The 23011-nt window shown below is 43.7% G+C and overlaps 1 protein-coding gene across 1 annotated transcript; it reads left to right on the top strand.

Moving 5' to 3' along the window:
- The first annotated feature begins 3905 nt into the window (after positions 1 to 3905).
- Positions 3906 to 22772, top strand: LOC311222806 (AP-3 complex subunit mu-2-like). Its single transcript, XM_084307433.1, has 9 exons — positions 3906 to 3966; positions 5482 to 5766; positions 6019 to 6190; positions 7831 to 7968; positions 8091 to 8176; positions 8987 to 9120; positions 12398 to 12605; positions 19022 to 19166; positions 21755 to 22772. Exons 2-9 carry the CDS (start codon positions 5494 to 5496, stop codon positions 21853 to 21855), a joined length of 1257 nt encoding a protein of 418 aa, XP_084163559.1. The 5' UTR covers positions 3906 to 3966; positions 5482 to 5493; the 3' UTR covers positions 21856 to 22772.
- Positions 22773 to 23011: the final 239 nt, after the last annotated feature.

Raw genomic sequence — 23011 nt, 5'->3', positions numbered from 1 at the left:
GCCCACTTTGACAACCTAGGATGGCTTAGAGTAGACGACAGAGTACAGCAACTTGCAATGGGCCTGGTCTACAAGATACACTACACGACCAAGGTACCCATGTACATGACTAAATACTTCCCAAAGGTCAGTGAATACCACGATCACAACACCAGAGGGAGCTCCACAAATCATGTTAAACCCAGATTCGGCTCAAACAAGGGACTGAACACGTTTCGCAATTATGCCACATCAATGTGGAACGCCCTACCCAAAGCTGTAAAGGAATGTGAATCACTACCCACTTTCAAAAACACTCTCAAAAAACACCTAAGGGAGACTGCAACTCGAAGCTGGCCCCTGTAAATGTCCGAACACAACCCCCGCCAATGTACAGTAAATTACCAAGTATGGTCTTGTCAATAATCCAATGTACAGTGTTGTTTGTACAGTTGTACAGTGTCCCCCACCCACCCCTCCTACCCACCCCCCCCCACCCACCCACCCAACCACCTCCAATGTACAGTCCCCACCCACCCCTCCTACCCAACCCCCCCCCCCCCCCCCCACTCCTACCCAACCCCCCCCCCCCCCCCCCCACTCCTACCCCCCCCCCCCCCAACCACCTCCAATGTACAGTCCCACCCCCACCTACCCAATCCAATGTACAGTTTCTACGCCTAATGTATATACTCTTTTCTTTCTGGACTCTTTTTGTATCACAAATACAGTACTGTAATTGCAAATCTGGTATGTCATAAATGTATAGATGTAGCAGTACTGTCTAGGGGTGATAGCATGCGGGTTAAGTGATCATTATATGATTTTCTGTACCCGCAAAAAGCTAAAACAGAAGGCCGGCTGTCACAAAACAGTCACATCTAGAGACCTCAAAACTTACTCTAGAGAGGCCTTTAACCTAGAACTGGGGAGCTTGGACTGGTCAGATGAGCTCAGTGGTACACAGGTTGAAGAAACATGGCTTGGATTCAAAACCAAATTCACAGCAATACTCAACAACATGGCACCGATAAGAACCACCAGGGTTAAAAATCGCGCTGAGGCATGGATGCACACTGAAATACTGGCCGCTATGAAAACCAGAGACAAAAAATGCTCTGAACTTCATAAAAGTCAGACAAAGCTTTCCAAAAGCTCAAACAGTGAACTCCAAGCCCACGTGGTTGAACTAAAAATCCAAAGAAACAGACTAAGAAATGACGTAAACACCATGATCAGAACCGCAAAAAGAAATTTCATCAACGACAAAACTGAGGAAAACAAAAACAAACCCCGCGAACTTTGGAAATTACTCAATAATCAACTAGGCTGCAGTAAAAAACTTAAAACCAGATTCTCAAACATAAACATAAAGACGGACAACACGCTCATCACAGACAAGCTGGATGTAGCCAATTACTTAAACATCTTCTTCACAAACATAGCCACAACACTGGTAAACAAACTACCCTCCCACTCAGGGCATTATGGGGTAGAACACATAGTAGCATACTACAAAAACCTAGGGGTCCACAAAGACGACTTCAAACTTGAAATGGTAACAACCGATGAGGTACTCAAAAAATTGAGCGCCCTCCAACCTAACAAGGCCACTGGCCATGACAACATCCCCTCCAAATTCCTCAGAGACGCAGCAGCCGCCATCACCCCAGTCATCACACACATAATAAACCTCTCTATAAAACAGGGGCACGTCCCCAAGGACTTCAAAATTGCGAGAGTGACCCCTCTACACAAAAAGGGCAGCAAATTAGACCCAGGCAACTACCGCCCTGTTTCTATTCTTACCTCCATCTCGAAAGTCATGGAGAAAATAGTCTACGAACAGGTCGAAAAGTACCTGGCGGAAAAAAACCTAATCTACGAATTCCAATCTGGCTTCAGAACGTCCCACTCCACTGACACATGCCTCCTCTATTTGAACGACCACATCAAACAAGAGGTGGACGCTGGCAAATACTGCGGCATGGTCATGCTGGACCTACAAAAGGCCTTCGACACTGTCAATCACTCCATTCTAATGGACAAGCTAAAAGCAATTGGTTTTGATAGCCTATCAGTGAGCTGGATGCAATCCTACCTGGAGGGGAGAGAACAGATGGTAGAGGTAAACGGTACTCTATCCCCCCCCCTCACAGTGAGCTGTGGTGTTCCACAAGGAAGCATACTAGGACCGCTACTCTTCCTAATTTATGCAAATGACATGTCGTCAGCCTGTGACTGCAACTTGTTCCTGTTTGCGGACGACTCAGCCCTGCTGGTCTCTGACAAGAACAAATTGCAGGTTGAAAAAACCCTCAGCACGGAACTAGGCAAAATCTGCATATGGCTCGCTGATAACAAACTATCATTACACATGGGCAAAACAGAGTCCATTCTCTTCGGTTCAAATAACAAACTCAGCAAGACCGACGGCTTCTCAGTTACAGTGGGTGACAATATTGTCACAAGGAAAGACGAAATTACCTACCTGGGTTCCATCCTAGAGGCAAATCTTTCCTGTGACAAAATGGCATCCAATGTAATAAAAAAAGTCAACCAACGAACTAGATTCTTGTACCGGATCTCCTCTCTGGTAAACAAGAATACCCTGAGGACTCTGGCAGGAGCACTCATTCAAGGGTACTATGACTATGCGTGCACCTCATGGTACCAAAGCACTTCAAAGGCGCTTAAAACAAAATTACAAACATCACAAAACAAACTGGTCAGACTACTACTTGACCTGAACCCCAGAACCCACCTCACCCCTGCCCACTTTGCCAACCTAGGATGGCTTAGAGTAGACGACAGAGTACAGCAACTTGCAATGGGCCTGGTCTACAAGATACACTATACGACCGGGGTGCCCATGTACATGTCAAAATACTTCCCAAAGGTCAGTGAATACCACAACCACTACACCAGAGGAAGCTCAACAAATCATGTTAAACCCAGATTCGGCTCAAACAAGGGACTAAACACGTTTCGCAATTATGCCACAACAATGTGGAACGCCCTACCCAAAGCTGTAAATGAATGTGAATCCCTGCCCACATTCAAAACCGCCCTTAAAGAGCACCTACGGGAGGCTGCAATTCGAAACTGGCCACCGTAAATGCCCAAAACCCCCACCACCTCCTAATAGACAGTCTCCTCCCCACCGCATGTATATATTCCCTCCCCGCCGTATGTATATTCCCCTCCCACCCACCCACCCCCTCCTAATGTACAGTCCCCTCCCCATCATATGTATATACTCTGTCAGGATCTAGGGGTAACAGTACTGTATATTTGAATACCGCCTATGTCACAAATGTATCAGTACTAAATACCTATATGTCCCTATGCCATAAATGTCATGTATGTTATGTATGTCATAAATGTCTATATGAATTGAAAATGGGGGACCCTGATGGAAACAAGACAAACGTCTTTCTCAGGTCTGCATCCCCTTAACAATTGTATGTATTGAGCCGTACTGTATTGTACCCATTCTGCAATCTGTTAAATAAAGTTTTCATTCATTCATTCATTCATTATCTGTATGTCATGTATGTCATATATGTTACGATGAATTGGAAATGGGGGACCCTGGTGTAAACAAGACGAAAGTCTTTCTCTGGTCTGCATCCCCTTAACAATTGTATGTATTGAGCTGTACTGCACTGTACCCATTCTGCAATCTGTTAATAAAGTTTTCATTCATTCATTCATTCATTCAAGTGGAGAATTCAATCGGCGGGTTTTTTCAGTAGGTGGCGGTAATGCACAAACGCTTGTGCCAACCGCCAATAAAAAACCGAAGAAGAAATAGGTGGGATACTCTCGACCCTACTCTTTTCTACCCTAGTCAGTGTCTGATTGGTCCATTCCCGTGTCAATCTCACATCGCTCGCTCCACCAAGGAACGGGGGAGGAACGATGGCCACTAATCTCACTGAGAAAAGGGCGAAAGGCGAGACGAAAACACAACTTTAGTCTTCGGTGAGTGACTGATTTGTTTATAAACTAAAAGATTAGCATCGGACTCATTTCAAATGAATAATAATGTCACTGTCGTTAACGATACTGACGTCTCCCACCCTTCTGTATGTCGGTGTCTGCTGTCACAAGACAATAATAGCTATATAATTAATACCCCAATGCCATGCATGCATGATGTAGATTGTCGGATGGAGATGGAGAGGCCTCCTTTGGTCCTAGACTAGCTAACGTTAGCTAGATGGATGGATAGGCAGGCATGTAGCACCGTTGACAGAGGAATTTGTCAAACAGCTAACGTTATACTAGGCAACGCACTCTTATCTGGAACGAACCTGATAGCCATGAATGAATGAATGAATGAATGAAAACTTTATTTAACAGATTGCAGAATGGGTACAATACAGTACGGCTCAATACATACAATTGTTAAGGGGATGCAGACCTGAGAAAGACGTTTGTCTTGTTTCCATCAGGGTCCCCCATTTTCAATTCATATAGACATATATGACATACATGACATACAGATAGTCAGTACTGCTACATCTATACATTTATGACATACCAGATTTGCAAATACAGTACTGTTTGTGATACAGAAGGAGTCAAGAAAAGGGAGTATATACATTTGACGTAGAAACTGTACATTGGAGGAGGTTGGGTGGGGGGGGGTTGGGTACATTGGGATATTGACAACCATACTGGGTAATTTACATTGGAGGTGGTTGGGGGGGCCGGGGGGCACACTGTATAAACAAGTAACACTGTACATTGAGGGGGGGGGGGAGGAGACACTGTACAAACAAACACAATTGTACATTGAACTATTGACAACCATACTAGGTAAATGACTGTACATTGGAGGGGGTTGGGTTAGGATATTTACAGGGGCCAGTGTTGAATTGCAGTCTCCCGTAGGTGTCCCTTGAGAGAGGTTTTGAAAGTGGGTAGTGATCCACATTCCTTTACAGCTTTGGGTAGGGCGTTCCACATTGATGTGGCATAATTGCGAAACGTGTTTAGTCCCTTATTTGAGCCGAATCTGGGTTTAACATGATTTGTGGAGCTCCCTCTGGTGTTGTGATCGTGGTATTCACTGACCTTTGGGAAGTATTTTGACATGTACATGGGTACCTTGGTCGTGTAGACGTGTATCTTGTAGACCAGGCCCAATATATAATGAATAAGCCGGTGTTTGATTGATTGATTGATTGAAAACTTTATTAACAGATTGCAGAATGGGTACAGTACAGCTCACATTTCCCATTAAGTTCCTCTGATATCTATTCAGAGTTGGTTAAAACAAATATGTTGTTTTCTATAGGCTACAGTCCATGGGTGTAATCATCTCTCCTTCTCTTTGATATTGTCTCTGGGGCTGAGATGGATAAGCACAATACATGCCTAACCTGTGTATTATTCAGATAACCCACACATTGTAGTAACACGTCATGTTAGGGGAGGCTGGCCTTCTCAGTCAATAATATACAGTCTTCCACATCTGCTCTTTCCTCTCAGCCTCCAGCCAAGATGATCCACAGCTTGTTCCTCGTCAACTCTTCGGGGGACATCTTCCTGGAGAAGCACTGGAAGAGTGTTGTCAGCCGCTCCGTCTGCGACTACTTCTTCGAGGCCCAGGAGCGCGCCACCGAGCCGGAGAATGTGCCCCCGGTGATCCCGACGCCGCATCACTACCTCATCAGCGTGCTCAGGCACCGCATCTACTTTGTGGCCGTCATACAGAGCGAGGTGCCCCCGCTCTTTGTCATCGAGTTCCTGCATCGAGTCGTCGACACATTCCAGGTTGGTTTTACATCTTTTGTGAGTTCCTTTACGTGAGTTCCTACGGTTCTCCAGGTCCATTGCCTTAAGTAATTTGGCTGACAGCATTTGTCTTAAAGGTCAAGCGTTTGGGTGGATTATCTACTATTAGAATCCATCCTTTCTTTCCACCATACTGTTTTCATCCTCCCTTTCTCACCCCCCTCTCTGTTTTGTGGACTTGTTTTTATTTTAGAAACCTATATCCTCCTGACTGTGTGCCTTTGTTGTCAGGACTATTTTGGAGTGTGTACAGAGTCTGCCATCAAGGACAATGTGGTGGTGGTCTATGAGCTGCTGGAGGAGATGCTGGACAACGGCTTTCCTCTCGCCACAGAGTCCAACATCCTCAAAGAGCTCATCAAGCCGCCAACCATCCTCCGCACAATGGTCAACACTATCACAGGTAGCAAGACTGGTCATTCAACACTATCACAGGTAGCAGGACTGCTGCAAGGCACTCCGTTAGAACTCAACTGATGATCACAATGGTCAACACGATCACAGGTAGCAAGACTGGTCAACACTATCACAGGTAGCAGGACTGCTGCAAGGCAATCCGTTAGAACTGGACTGATGATCACAATGGTCAACACTATCACAGGTAGCAGGACTGGTCATTCAACACGATCACAGGTAGCAGGACTGCTGCAAGGCACTCCGTTAGAACTCAACTGATGATCACAATGGTCAACACGATCACAGGTAGCAAGACTGGTCAACACTATCACAGGTAGCAGGACTGCTGCAAGGCACTCCGTTAGAACTGGACTGATGATCACAATGGTCAACACTATCACAGGTAGCAAGACTGGTCAACACTATCACAGGTAGCAGGACTGCTGCAAGGCACTCCGTTAGAACTCAACTGATGATCACAATGGTCAACACTATCGCAGGTAGCAAGACTGCTGCAAGGCACTCCGTTAGTGTTGACCATTGTGATCATCAGTTGAGTTCTAACGGAGTGCCTTGCAGCAGTCCTGCTACCTGTGATAGTGTTGACCATTGTGATCATCAGTTGAGTTCTATCACAGGTAGCAGGACTGCTGCAAGGCACTCCGTTAGAACTCAACTGATGATCACAATGGAATTTATTAATGTCAAAGAAAAAAAAAATTTAAGTGGGCAATTTGCTTCGACCAAAAGCCACAACAAATTGAAATGACCACATCAAAGCCAGGCTTCAGCCCTTACACTCTGTGCTAAGGATTTCCAACAATCATCAACTCTGATCTTCAATCATCAGTCTCATGATGGTCCGAGTGATGATAACACAACTGATTGAACCAGAATAAAGATGACATTATAACGGAGAGAGAATCAGGTTTCACCCCCCCATGAATCATATACAAGTTGAAGTAGCACCTCTACTCGTCTTGGTTGGTCATCTTCCATCAATCATTGGTTGAAAATCTTGTTGCCACAGTCCTTAGTCTTTAGCTATTTTAGTTGCCTCAAACTGTCAAAAGTATCCACCACTGAGGAGATTTGTGTCAAAGCTCATCTCAAATAATCTAATTCATACTCTTCACTTCAGAGAAGTTTAACCCTTTCACTACCACACTACAGACGGTTAACCCTTTCACTACCACACCACAGACGGTTAACGGTCTGTAGTGAAAGTGTTAACGTTCTGTAGTGTGGTTGTGAAATGGTTAACCCTTTGTCTTGTCGCTGTGAAAGGGTTAATCTTCTGTATTGTCACAGTGAAAGGGTTAACCCTTTGATAGTGTGGTAGTGAAAGGGTTAATGTCTTAGGATTGCCCAACAATGCCACTGGTCCTTGTGTAATTTCTACTGGAACGAAATACCGCTATGTACCGTTATACCGTCCTGTACCGTTATTCGCTATACTGTCATACCGTCAAAACTAAGAGAAATATTGTGATGTGATATTTTGGCCATATCACCCAGCTCTAGCACAAACTGACATGTCATACTTGGACTGTGTGAGAGCCAGGGAGTTATTGTGGTCAATACAGTACAGACACTACGGTGTGGAAAGTATATTGATCTCACATCTGTTTGTTTTCATTCTGACAGGCAGTACCAATGTAGGGGAACAGCTGCCTACAGGCCAGTTGTCAGTGGTGCCATGGCGACGCACTGGAGTGAAATACACCAATAACGAAGCCTACTTTGATGTGGTGGAGGAGATTGATGTCATCATTGATAAATCAGGTACTGCTTTGCACTGAACAACACAGACTGCGTGTTTCAAAATGCAAAAGACTACCGTGTGTTGCTTTCTCCATTTCTTTTTGTTAGTCACCCTTTTGCTCTTCCTCCCTCTCAACCATCAGGCTCCACCATCACAGCAGAAATCCAGGGAGTGATTGATGCTTCTGTGAAGCTGACGGGCATGCCTGACCTCACACTGTCATTCATGGTGAGATTTCACAATTCAGTCCTCAAGATTTGGGCTCAGTTTGGGGCAGCTAAGTGGCGCAGTGGGCAAGGCGCTCGCCACTAACGCAGGAGATACTGGGTTAGAGCCCAGCTCTCTGCGTTGCTACCAGCTTGGCTGGTCGTTCATACTAACACAATAGACCTGTCTCAAACCCTGCCCCTTTTCTTGATCCTCCAATCACAGCTGTTGCTTACCTCTGACTTCAGGTAAGCGACAGCTGTGATTGGAGGATCAAGAAAAGAGGGCAGGGTTTTGAGACGGGTCCATTGGCAGTGTTAGGGGTGGGAAAGCTGGTGAGTGGGGATCGGACGTTGTGGACAGTGACTCCTACAGGTCGGTTGGTGCGCCTGTACAGCAGAATCGGGAAGTAATGGGGGGCAGCGTGAGCCTCCCACGTGCTACTCCTCGCCACTGAGAGATCGCGCTGTTCAGGTGAAAAGATGCGACGGCTGCCTCCTCATGTACCGGAGGGGACACGTGATGCAAGGCTTCGTCCTCACTGCAGCCGACCAGTGGGAGGCATAGTCTAGCAACGTTCGAGACATGGGAGGGGAGAATTGGCGAGAAAATTGGGATGGGAAAAAAATAGAAAATGAGAAAGTGGATAAAAAAAAAATAAAAAATTGGGCTCAGTTTTTAGCGTTTAAAAAAAATACAATGTTGGTGGCATCACTTCCAGCTCTTATTGATTCTCAAGACCCCCTAGTGTCTATGCACAGATTACAAGTGACCATCTTTATTTTTTTTTAACCCCTAGCTAGCCCCTCTGACTCTCTTGTCATTTCCCAGAATCCTCGGCTGCTGGATGATGTCAGCTTCCACCCGTGTGTGCGGTTCAAGCGCTGGGAAGCGGAGCGCATCCTCTCCTTCGTCCCCCCTGACGGAAACTTCCGGCTGCTCTCCTACCATGTCGGCTCACAGAAGTCAGTCTTTTTCTGTTTATTAATGTCCCCACGTGGGAAAAGAGTCCTCTGAACACTGGTGTTTTCTCAAGTCAGAGCTCATTCAGACCTGGGGCTGGGTGTCGTTTGAAAATCTTCCATACCGGTACCAATAACAATACTTTTTCAATGCCTTGATTTGCAAGAGTTATGTGTGCTGTCTTAGCCAATCGGAGGCTTTGTTACATTTTGGATGATTTTTTATTGTGGTTGAACAGAAGAAAAGTGTGGTCATTCGATAAAAAATTTGACACCACAGCATTTTTTACTACTCGATAGTATTGAGGCAATTCGATTGATATTATAAAAGTATGAAATCTTCGATACCCAGCCCTATTCGGATCACACACCTGCTTGCATCGACACATCATTTAACCACTCTTCCCCCTCCCTTATTGTTTTCATGCAGTCTCCACCCACTAAGCTCAAGAAGGTATTTCACTGTGCCATTACGTTGCAGTTGGCGCTTCAACCAAAGCAGGAATCGTACTTTTCAATGAAGTTGAATAAAATGAAGCGTCTATTTGATAAGAGCATTACGGTCGGAGGCAAAATTATTGGGGACAGTTGTGTGAAATTACTTCTATTTGCTGTACTCTTGAAATATGCATTTCTGGTCAAATGGTGAACATAGGGTTAGTGAGAACTGGCAGATATTTGCTTACATGTTGTTAGAGAACACATTTATGTCCGCTTGCCTTCATGTCCGTTGAGTATTCTGACAATTTGAGTAAATCCATCAGGTAAATCAAAGTAATATTCAGTTAATGGTACTAGTGATGCACCGATGTGAAAATTATGGCCGATACTGATATTAACACTTTGATCGCCAGGGTTAAATTCATAATTTACCATCCTTCGCCAGCCCTATTTAACATGGAGAAGTTCCCCTTCTTTGCAGGGCTATAACTTTTTAAATTGTATTGCTAAATTGACATTACTATGGCCCATTCAACATCAATTATCTATCGTTCAGGATGTAGGAATGTTTTACTTTTTCATTCATACTAAAATACTGTCTAGAGTGTAAATATGTTTTTATCGTTTTCTGCTGTATTTCATAGAACGTGAGATATAGCCATTATGCATATTAGATCATCAAATGCAGTTTGATAGCGATTGACGCCAGATTATAAATTTCAACTGTACATGGTCCTAGACATTATGACTTATCATCTGATGTTGACCGGAGGGGGGGGGGGGGGGGGGTCGTTTATAATGCAATGACCGACGTTAAATGATTCATGTTGTATGGGTGATATATAGATTAGAGCAGTTTGTATGGTTAATAATAATCAAAAACGCTGAAACTCACCGCAGCTTCCTCTTACCGTTGGGTGATCAGCGTGGAGCACAAAGATCGCTATTATGGGATGTTGATCTAGGTGAACCATTTCCGGGTTGTATAATACTATATATACGTCCAAATAATGTTGTTTATTGAGTTATGGCAACGGATCGATTATCCAGTGTGTCGAGATGGAGTCCCGGGAGCGATAGCGAGTGGCGGACGGAATAGGGGGGGACACCAAGCACTTCCGACCCCACTTCCGGTTTGGCAACTCGCCGATCGGCCACCAGGTGGCGGTATTGGAGCGCTGGAGAGTTGAGTGGAGATCTACAGCACCAGTCATGGCTCCGTGGGTGATGTAGTGTGCAGTAACTAATTGTACTTGTAGGGCTGTCAACGAATATTCTATATTGAAATTAATAATCGACTTACATTTTTTTTTAATGATAATTATATTAGATTGTGAAAAAAAACAGCCCCCGGTGTGCGGTCATTAGTGGTTAACATACCGTTGTATTCGTTCGGTACGCTACACAGCCGTTCGGTACGGTACGGTACACACTGAAACGGTTCGGTTACGTGTACCTTTACAACCCAATATTCATTCTGTTTGTGTACATTATCTGTAGAAATGATGTCAACAAGCCCACTATGCTGTCACTTGAATTGTAATGTATCTTGATTAGATTTTAGCTGTAGGATGGACTCTGCCCTTTCTTCATTTAATGTATTCAGACAGGAAGGGTTTGTACACACGTTTTGGCGTTTTTAGATTAAATCTGGTTCATTTTATTTTGAACCAGACGGGTATTTTTTTAGTGGCTGAACTGAAATGTTTCCAAAACAAAACCCTTGAAGTGTGTAGCCTGCTTATCATGAACAAAGATTCAACATTCAAAGAAAACGGATTACTACAGGTATATATTCTCTATCTATTCTCTATAAACTATTCTTATGATTATCTTTTGATCAGAAGTGCAAATTTCACGAGTACACAGCCAAATTAACCAATTTGACACAATGGTCTAAAATACTTTTGCCAGGGACTGAATGTATAGTATGTAGGTTTGTAGTTTAGTGGTGTTTTAGTAATACTATCCCCATTAGTCCAATTTAGGGTTTCTATAGTTATGAAAAACCTGAAAAAGTCTTGGAATTCAAGAATAATGTTTCCCAGGCCTGAAAAAGGTATAGAAATGACACATGGTCAAGTAGTTTTGAAAATATCATGGAAAATCAGTCCATAATAAATCCAAGTCTTTAATATCAAGCTTGGCTGCTGGTAGATATAGTGATATTTGAAGGAATAACGACACAAATATCAAATTACCTAATTAATTTGATGAAAAATCAATATGTCATAGTAGCCAAAATAAGACAAACAAATATTGGTTATGGAATTTGCAGTTTATCGTGGAGTAAACATGTGTAGGAACCCTGTCCAGTTGTTGTACTGTATAGACAGTTTCAAAGTGACAACATTGTAAATGGACTACATTTGCTTTCCTCAGTTGTTGATATTAGCTAACACTACAACAGTAAGTCAACTGCAGTCCAAGCTGCTCCCTAGCAACTCAATTCCACTGAGACAGTCTATTTGGTGGCTATTTGGATTCGTGTAATCTCTCTGGAAAGCAAAGAAGTGAATTGATGTTTAGGTGTATAGCTGCATAGTTTCCCACCATCTCCAATAGAGGACATTATAATCCTTGGAACATTTTGTGGATCTACCAAGAACATCTACGCCATGTGTTAAAACAGTTTGGATTCACTCAATTGGCAAATATTATTAAAAAAAAATTCCATTTGCAATATGAATGTTTGATATTTTACATCTATTACATTGTGACGCCATGAAACATCTATGTTTATTCTGTTTGTCCCCTGAGTCTCTAGTATTGTTCTTCCTCTCTGACCGACTGCTCCATCCTGACCCGCTGTGTGTTCGGCCTCCTCTCTCTCTCTCAGCCTGGTCGCCATCCCAGTGTACGTGAAGCACAACATCAGCTTCCGGGAGGGAAGCTCCCAGGGCCGCTTTGACCTGACGCTGGGCCCCAAGCAGACCATGGGCAAAGGTGTGGAGTCGGTCCTGGTCACCAGTCAGCTGCCAAGAGGGGTGCTGAGCACCAGCCTCACCTCCACCCAGGGGTCACACACCTTCGACCCTGTCACTAAGGTACAGTGTGGGGGGGGGGGCACACCCAGGGGTCACACACCTTCGACCCAGTCACTAAGGTACAGTGTGTGGGGGGAGGGCACATCCAGGGGTCGTACACATGGGCGGAGTTTATGGGGGTGCAGGGGTGAAATTGTTTAAAAAAAAAAAATCAAGATTATTTTTATTTTAATAAAATTATAATAATTGTGAGAAACAAATCTGAATTCTATTATGTTTTGTTTTACAATACATTCATTTTATAGTAGTAATCATGTCACATTATAAGGCGAACCTTCTGTAGTGTGGCAGTGAAAGGGTTAACGCGCGGCCAAGCACCACCATTCGCAGCAGCAGCAGCAGAATGCCCCGCGCGATAGTACATTGTGCTTGTACAAAGCCACTTATTCTGAGATGATAATTAATGTATCTGGATAACCAATGCACGGATTTTGTCGAGGCAGGTAGCGTTATTTCGGGAAAATTGATATCTATAGTCTGGTATATTTTTCGTCCACGAAAAATGGAGGCTGTAATAATTATTATTGCTCGAGAGTCTCTATGAATAATAATAATTAGAGCCTCCATTTTTCATGGACGAAAAATATACCAGACTATAGATATCAATTTCCCCGTGTGTGAGTGTGTGTGTGTGCTGCTGTACTACCTAAATAAAATAAAAGATTAGGGGTTAGGGCATTGTAAAAACGCTAAAATAATAAAATAAAGGTAAAAAAAATTGCGGGTATGATTCGCCATGCAGTCGCACCCCCTGGCGTCAAGTTCAAACTCCGCCTATGGTCGTACACCCATGGGTCACACACCTTCGACCCAGTCACTAAGGTACAGTGTGGGGGGGGCACCCAGGCGTCACACACCTTCGACCCAGTCACTAAGGTACAGTGTGGTGGGAGGCCCAGAAAGTAGAGTATATATAATATATAAGATTGTTTAGATGGAAGGCCATATGCTGTCAGTCATCTCATGAGTACACGGATAAGAGAAAGGAAGGTGTGTGGCTGTCCACAAGTAATATGACATCTAGTAAAGCATTACATCACGCGCCGCACGAGTGGGTTATGAGAATTAGACCATGCCTAGGGGTGGTTGTTAGGACCGAGGTGCAGCCGAGGGTCGTTAGACCCCCCCTAGGCATGGTCTAATTCTCATAACCCACGACTGCACGTGGTGTAATGGCTTTTATACAATGGCCGATGTCAACCAACCTTATTGCTATACAATAAACACACCATTAATTGAAGATTTATTGAAAACCATCCGCAGAAAAAGTAGTTTAAAAAAAAAAAGAAGTTTCCTCCATGTGGAAGCAGCTCGGAAGTGCATCCAACTGTTCTCAGTAAGACATCCAACAAACTAACACATCCAACTGTCTCTCAACTAAGACATCCAACAAACTAAGACTTCCAACTGTCTTTCAACTAGGCATCCAACAAACAGACATCCAACTGTCTTTCAACTAGACATCCAACAAACTAAGATGTCCAACTGTCTTTCAACTAGACATCCAACAAACTAACACATCCAACTTTTCTTTTCTTACCTACTTTCTATATAGGCGAGTCAATATATGGTTTAACCCCAAAAAAAGTTGATACAAAAGGTTTTTCAATGGATTCTGGTAGTATTGGGCGTGCTAAATAACATACTAAAAGTCGACCAAAATCGACCCCTCCGAAAGCCGTCATTTCCAAGATGGCGTCCCAGATGGCGCCGGGGCGATTCAAATGGCTATATCTCAAATTAAGAAAATGGTGCAAAGGATTTCTCAACTGATTCTGGTACCGCTGGGCATGCTCACTAACATACTAAAAATCTAGGAAAATACACCTTCCAGAAAGGCTTCATTTTCAAGATGGCGTCCAAAATTGCGGCTGGCCAAGCTTAAAATGGCTATATATATGTCAATATAAAAATTATATAAATGATTTTGTCATTTGATTCTGGTACCCCAAGTACCCCTAGACATACTTAGGAACATACTAAAGTTTTAGGGAAATACACCTTCCGAAGAGGCTTAATTTTCAAAATGGTGTCCAAAATGACGACTGGGAGCTTAGAATGCCTGTATCTCAAATGGGAAAACATTTCTAAAGGATTTATAAACTGATTCTGGCACCTCTATACATTAATAACGAGCAAAATATCTAGCTAAATATATCTGCTAGGAATGCATCATTTGCATCATCAAAATGGCTGCCTTGGTTATTATATTCAACCTAGAAAGCTGGCTTTGGTGTTGAACACAAAATAAATGACCCACTTATTGTGGTCTTTAGGCCTACTCATCATCATCTTCAGGATCCTCTGGGAGAAACTTGTTATGTGGATTGTCACATTCATGAAGTTGACATGGTCCACAGACAGTAGTACAAGGTAGTCCATATTTTCTGCATGAGCAGCGAAGTGTCTTGCAGGCAGTGGTACAGTTACAATGAATGACCTTCAAGAGACTGTCTGGAGCAGCATTCATTGTTGACATGAGTGGGACAAATCTATTGTCCTGCAGTTTCCAGCCCCAGTCTTGAGCATCTATACCATCATCTGTTCCCATCCAGACCATGACCTGGTAGTATGCTCTACGACAGTGGAATTTGGTAGCAGATTCAGTTGGTGGTAGACGTTCAGGCGTTACCGTTGATGAAGCTGAGACAACCTTCTTGCTGAAAATGTTATATCTAATTTTTGCAAGCGAATCTGTGCACTTTCCACCAAAAAAGACAGCCATTGCTTGGCACCCAAGGTCATCGATCACATCTGTTGTCTGGTTTGGTACAGTGAATGCATTGGCACAAGCCTGAAGGACGGGATCCCCTTTTACAAGTTTTTGGAATGCTGTCTTTTTGCCAACTCCGAAAATCCGGGAAGTTGTGTCACAGCCAGTCACAGCATGGATTAACAGCAACTGAGAACACACATCCTGTCCGAGTACTTCTTTCAAATGGTTTATGGCGTACACTTTAAAACTGCCATCAGCTTTCGACTTGTCTGATCTGAAATAAAGGCCCTTGCTATCTCTCTGTGCATAGTAAAGAAGTAAGACGAGGAGATCAGTATCTTCTCCAATCAGCGTCGTGGTGTGAAGAAGAGATGATCCCACTGCGGCCCTTACTATGTCTACATCAGCATCTCCAAGTGAATTGACCACAGTGCAATCCCGTTCTTTCAGTTCATCACTTATCATGTGGATCAGTTTCTGTTTATTCAGATCTCTTGACAGGAACTCCTCCTTCTTACCTGAGAACTCTGTCTCAGCAGTGAAGTTGACAATGGGATGAATATTGTTTCCTCTTCTTTGATGTGTGTTGTCTTTAATGGATGGCCCATCCTCATAGCCATCAAACACAATGGTTGTAGCTGAGCCATAATGTTGGATGGTGAGGTCTGCATATGACTGTGCAATTTTACCATAGCTTTGTCCGTGCTTCCATTGTATTCGGTGAAGGAGTGAACCACCATCAAGAACATAATGCTCCGTTTCTGGTACAGAATCTAGGATTGCATCACTTGCATGATCACAGATCGCGTGCGCTAGTTGTGGTTTATCAGCTTTGCGGAAGACGTTTCCGGCTTCAAAGAGGGCAGGAGGGAAAGGACTGAGTTCGTAACGCATAACCTCCTCCAATGACAGCTCTCTAGTTTGGGAGACAATAAGGAAACGTTGAAAAAGAAGTGCAGAATCAATGATTCGATCAGGAGCAACCTTGATAGATGATTTTTGTCCAAGGGTTATGGCTTTATCCTTTCTACTAAATGAAAATGTGAATGCCGGCTGTCCGATCATTTTGTGCATGATGTTGCGTCCAACAGAGTCATAATCATGCACGTTCACTCCATCCTCAGCGACAACACCTGTAACAACATTCCTTAAAGAAGAGTCTGGAGAGAAAGGTGAACATATAGCAAGTTTTGAAGTGATCTTCTCCAGGTCAGCAGCATCCCTTTTCATCCTTGCCTCTGTTGAATCCTTGTGCTGTTCTGATGTTGTGTATGTCTGGTTTGAGAACTCCTGCATTGCGGTGTTATACTCTGATGTTATGCCCTTTGACATTGTCCAAAGGGATCTCTGATTGTCGGTCATTCCACTTCCATGTGTCATCCCTCCTGTAGTCTTCAATGACCTCATCAATGTTGTTTCGATTACAAGATCTGAGCTGAGGCCTGCCCATGATTGGCTGCTGCGACGGATAACATGAAAACCCTTTTCAAATTGTCTGAAGACATCTGGGTGGTTGATGTGAAGCTGACTCATCTCTTGGACATAAAAGTGTGCTGATTTCAAGTAATTGTAATGCCCAGCCGCAGCGAATATCGGCATGCATTCAGAAACAGCGCGTAGGTGCAAAAGCCAGGAACCTGTGCGATCTGCTGTTATCAGTGACCTAGCAACTTCTAACATGTGTTGGTAATTTAGCCACAACTGACTAGTTTTTGATCTATCACACAGTTCCATCTTCCTTTTTCCCAGCTCTTCATTTATTGTAATGAGGGTCTCTGATGTGAACACTGTTTCCAATGGCATTTCACCCTTAACTATTGAGGTATACATTGCTTCAGACTATTCAACCATTGCTGCAAATTCATGACTATCATCTACCATTTCTGATATTATCATGCGGTTAAGACATTTGTCAACCAGAAGATGGCCACGGAATGCTCTCTGAACTGATTTGCCTGTCATCATATGGGCTACTGAGTTCTCCCCATAGACTACCCCTAGAATGTCCTTAAGTCCTGTACCGTCCATCAGTGTACCAATTGCTCCTAGCAAATTCATAAATGTGTGAAATCCTCCTAGGAGCAGGACAAAGGACTTGAGGTGACTGCACTGTGGTGAATCTAGGATTATCTCTGCTGCTTTCCAATATAGGGGTTGGTCAAATGTAACTACTGGGGCAAGGTGGTGTTTGGATGCCAGACCACAAATGAACTCCAGTGTTGACAGAATGCATGTTTTGTCTCCGGAGTACATGTCTATCATTGGTAAGTATCTCACTGAAGACTGCCCTGGATGTTCATCTCCATTATGAATAATGTGCATCATCTTGAGAGCTGGAGAGTGCAAACACCTCTGTCAAAGACTAGAATGAAACTGGGGCTTAAATAACACTGCCAGGTCAGACACGCCCAGACATGCCCAAACACAGGACCAGTTTGGACGCCATCTTGAAAATGATGCCTTTCCGGAAGGTGTATTTTCCTAGATTTTTAGTATATTCACAAGCATGTCTAGAGGTACCAGAATCAAGTGAAAAAGCATAGTTATATATTTTTTTCTATTGAGATATATAGCCATTTTAAGCTTGGTCTGCCGCCATTTTGGAAGGTGTATTTTCCTAGATTTTTAGTATGTTAGTGAACATGCCCAGAGGTACCAGAATCAGTTGAGAAATCCTTTGCACCATATTCTCAATTTGAGATATAGCCATTTTAATATCTCCACCGCCATCTGGGACGCCATCTTGGAAATGGCGGCTTTCGGGGGGGTCGATTTTGGTCGACTTTTAGTATGTTATTTAGCACGCCCAATACTATCGGAATCCATCGAAAAACCTTTTGTATCAATTTTTTTTGGGTTAAGTGCTTTTTTTTCATAGATTGACTCGCCTAATATAACTTCATTCTTAGATGCTTCTATAGAAAGTAGGTAAAACAAAAGAAAAACGTTTTCTTTGCCCTATATAGGGGGGGGAAGAGTTTTATTTTATTATTTTCAAACCGACTTTCTATATTAGCAGCTGGGAGGTGCGCTGTTTTAAGTGAGCGTGGATTATTGAATTGATTGCTAATTTTATTACTGTCTGCCTTGTTTCCAACTGGTTAAGTTTAGGCACTCTTTTGAAGTCGCTCTCTTTCGAAGTTGGTTAAGGTTAGAGTTTGGAATCAGGGCTGGTGGTCTATCGCCCTGCTCTAAAGACAAACTCTAACCTTAACCAACTTCGAAAGAGTGCCTAAACTTAACCAGTTGGAAACAAGGCGGACAGTAATAAAATTAGCAATCAATCAATTCAATAGTCCACGCTCACTTAAAACAGCGCATTTCCCAGCTGCTTCTATAGAAAGAAAGACATTTTTTATTTTTATTTTGTTCCACAATGACTCAAGTCATGACCCATCAATTACATCATCCAACATTGTTTAAGAAACTAAGACATTCGCTGTGACAATCGTTTTTCATTTAGTCTTTATGACCCTATCACCATATCCTTTCGTAATGTTACTAGTGTCCGGCTTGTCCGCCATCTTGCTTTCACTTCTTAAAAACTCTCATGGCGGAGTGATAGTAATGCGGTTGTGGGCGGGTCCTGGGACCAAGAGCGTTGGGTTATGACAAATACCCACGTGTAAGTTGACTGTTTCAGCAATCAGAATCGAGAAATTTGCATGCCATTGTATAACCTGTCTTCTCTCTTGGCCAGATGTTGTCCTGGGAGGTCGGGAAGATCAACCCTCAGAAGCTGCCCAGTCTGAAGGGCACCATGACCCTGCAGGCCGGGGCCTCCAAGCCTGACGAGAACCCAGCCGTCAACATCCAGTTCAAGATCCAGCAGATGGCCATCTCAGGTACACATATATACACACACACGTATACATGTACACACACACACACGTATACATATGCACACACACACGTATACATATGCACATACACACACACACACGCACCCCCCCCCCCCCCAAGCACATGACTGCCTCACAAATGGGCAGTGGATTTATATGCCACTAGATGGCGCCAATTCCAACAATTGCAGTAGTTGCCTCAATGATTATTTCAATGCTGAACCATTTTCTAAAAGATTCATTAAAGGGGAACTATCTTATAAATGGCCTTTTTCAGTGTTTAGCATTGTTTCCTAGCTATGTGGACTTATATTAATATGATCTATGTCTCTAATTCTCATATTGGCGCATTCTTCCAATTCTCCTCTCACAATATTCACCCTCACTGAACTGAGTCATCTGAAAATGTGATGATCTGTGATGTCAGAGAGACACCGCTGCATGTTAATGTCCCAGATGCCACGAAGGCCACACAGTGGTTTAGGAGCCCAGCCTCAAAACGGCTCGAGATCTTGAGGTAGAAAAATGCTGTTTTTGAGGACTTGATTAGAAATACAAAACAATGAATTAAAAAAAATATATAATTACAGAGGTGTTCCATAAACTCACAGGAATTGTGTAAAAGTGCCCAAATAGTGAAAGAAATAGTAAAATAGTTCCCCTTTAACACATTCCCGGCCATTGGGGGCCGTCTAATCTCACTCTATGAGGCCAGCATTTCAAAACAGACTTGCATTGTGCGTGAGGCTGTTTGTAGAGTTAAATCTATACTTTATAGTATTGCTATCTGTCCATTCTCATTGTCAATTGAGACCATAAACCGTCCCTTCAAAATGGCTTAAAGAGAATTTTTTTTTCATCAATACGTTCTCATATTATAGCCTCGTGAATATAAGCGTTATATGGGATTTGGGCTAGTATATTTCCTGGAAGGCGAGATACAGGGCGCTAAGCTAATAACATTAAATCGAACAGCGTTTCGGCACTACAGAAGCTAGAGCTAAAACTCAAAATGCATATTGTCGGTATTCATGGTCCACCTTTGAACGCATGAAAGGGCGGGGCGGGGGACGTCGTTTCTGATTATTGATTACCAATAACCACGTTAGCCTCAGTAGCCACATTCGCTGATCGCCTGGTTGGCTATGATAACAAGGCCTGATCAGCATGTAATTTACATAAAAAAGATCTTACGTGGGCCGGTTGGATCCCCAAAAGGATTTCCCAGTTATCGATCGCCATCTGGTAGCTCGATATGTCCATTGGCTGATGATATATTCCTTTACTGCATAGTGAATTCGGCGTCGCAAAAGGTATTCCAAGCTACAGGCTACACGTATAGATTCCAACAGTAAACTCCATTCAAAGTAAAAGAAAAAAAGAAAGCACCGTTCTGCCACAGGGAACACTGCATTATCGAGACAGCGCCCCTACGAGGATCTGGCCGGTAATGCACTTTTCAGAATTCCAAGAGTGGGGTAAATCTGCAGTGCCGCTCGGTGACATTGAGTAGGTTATTAAAATGGAATAAAAGCCAAAACAACCTTGCCACAGACATGTCCGTGGTTGGCCCTCTACCGTTGGATCCGAAACACGGACATGTCCATGGTTGGCCGGGAACCATTTAAGGTTCATTGTCCTGGCTAAATCACTAATAGAGGCCTTTCACAGAATGTTTGGAATGCGCATTTGTGCTCCAAGTTGGAAGAAACAACATTTGCTATGTGCAAAACAATGGTTGCTATGGGTCAATACGAGAAATGAATCATCAAATAAATCCACACAAATTGTATAAATTGGTGTTTTATTACCGGATCTCTTGTAAACAAGTCACAGTGGAACAGTCATTTCATATTCTTCTAATGTTTTACCTACTCTACCACTGTATAAAAAATGGGGTACCAATGGTTACAGGCAGCCATGTTGGAAGATAGAGAACAACACAAACATTCCGCGAACGGCCTCCATTGGTCTATTGTTAAGTAAGGGATAATGTATAGCTACGAGGTCATTGTTGCAAAATAATTGACCGACACAGAGTTTAGAACACTGAGGCGCCGCGCCGAGGTGTTCTAAACGCAGTGAAGGTCAATTATTTTGCGACAATGATCGAGTATAGGCTATACATTATCCCGCTTATTACATGGCTAACTTACTAACAATATACCTAATTCATTTTACACCATCGACGAGACGAGATCAAATGCAGACGCAGTTGTTCTGTCAGCCCAAATAAAGTTATTATTATTATCGCCGGCAGGTCTGGTCTGATTGCACTGATGAGTGCAGCTGTGCATATGCTAAGCTTAGCTTTCGTGACTGCGATCTAAATGCTTGATTGTGATTGGTCAATAGCGCTAGTTACCCTTATCACCGGTGATTATTGCGTGTTGCCCATGGCAGCGGTCAGCTATAGAAAAATAATTCACCGCTGTCGGGGGCAACCGAGCGCTATTGACCAATCACAATCAAGCATTTCGGCGAATGTTAAAACGCCATGTAATAAGTATTGATATGCTGTGCTTCTGTATTGTTAATGGGATATGCAAATGAGGTGGTGTTTTTCTGCTTGTTGTCTCTCCTCTTGACAGGGTTGAAGGTGAACCGGTTGGATATGTACGGAGAGAAGTATAAACCTTTCAAAGGCATCAAGTACATGACGAAGGCTGGTAAATTCCAGGTCCGCACATAGACTCGCTGCTCTGGCCACAGGACCGGGCTGCTGCCTGCCGGCCAGTGAAGGCCTCGCTGAGCAGCAGAGGGGAACAGGGAGGCGTTGGTACATCTCCTGTGTGTTCATGTGTTTCAGGGTTTGTCCACACAAATGGTGGGCTCTCCTATAACAGTTCAGAATGGACCATTAACATGCAAACCTCTATTGGAAGTAACAGTTAATTAGAGGTGCACTGATAAAAAACAAACTAAGAGTAGCCTACGAGTGCAGAGTACTTTATTAAGTGGATCGGCCAATATTAGTACAGATCAGAGAGTACTTTCAATTCATGCTGACTATTGGCCATTATAAAACACTTGCAGGAGCACGTGCACCAATTGTTTTTTGTTTATACTTGGCACAGCTGGCAGTTTTGAGTATCATCTTCATTTCTAGACCCTGCTGGAAATTTTTTCTATTGAGCTAAAGTGCTGAATATTATTTGAATATCTGTGTCGATGCAGCTGCATTACTTGCAGAAGTACAAGTACTTAAACCAATACTACAGATACTATCAGTGCACCTCTATAGTCAATTATACAGAACACAGATAAGGAAGGTCACCTTACACTGTAATGTAATGCGTCAGCTTTTGTTGTGAGCTGTGAAACGGATCCATCCAGAACCGTCACATGGCATCACGTCCCCTTGGGTTCCCTCTGGTTCCTCTTGTGCTGAGGAGGACTGTTCCTTCCTCCTCCTACCTCCCCTCTGCTTCCTCCTCCTACCTCCCCTCTGGTTCCTCCTCCTACCTCCCCTCTGGTTCCTCCTCCTACCTCCCCTCTGGTTCCTCCTCCTACCTCCCTCTGGTTCCTCCTCCTACCTCCCCTCTGGTTCCTCCTCCTACCTCCCCTCTGGTTCCTCCTCCTACCTCCCCTCTGGTTCCTCCTCCTACCTCCCCTCTGGTTCCTCCTCCTACCTCCCTCTGGTTCCTCCTCCTACCTCCCCTCTGGTTCCTCCTCCTACCTCCCCTCTGCTTCCTCCTCCTACCTCCCCTCTGGTTCCTCCTCCTACCTCCCTCTGGTTCCTCCTCCTACCTCCCCTCTGCTTCCTCCTCCTACCTCCCTCTGCTTCCTCCTCCTACCTCCCTCTGGTTCCTCCTCCTACCTCCCCTCTGGTTCCTCCTCCTACCTCC

Source organism: Notolepis coatsorum (assembly GCF_963971535.1).
Source record: "Notolepis coatsorum genome assembly, chromosome: 2".
NCBI lineage: Eukaryota > Metazoa > Chordata > Actinopteri > Aulopiformes > Paralepididae > Notolepis > Notolepis coatsorum.
This window is presented reverse-complemented; position numbering and strand designations above follow the sequence as displayed.

Excerpts from the sequence above, each read along its gene's own strand:
- LOC311222806 (XM_084307433.1), top strand. The coding sequence starts at position 5,494 with ATGATCCACAGCTTGTTCCTCGTCAACTCTTCGGGGGACATCTTCCTG. Across the intron at positions 5,767-6,018 it reads GAGTCGTCGACACATTCCAG|GACTATTTTGGAGTGTGTAC; the intron begins GTTGGTTTTACA and ends CTTTGTTGTCAG. Across the intron at positions 8,177-8,986 it reads ACCTCACACTGTCATTCATG|AATCCTCGGCTGCTGGATGA; the intron begins GTGAGATTTCAC and ends GTCATTTCCCAG.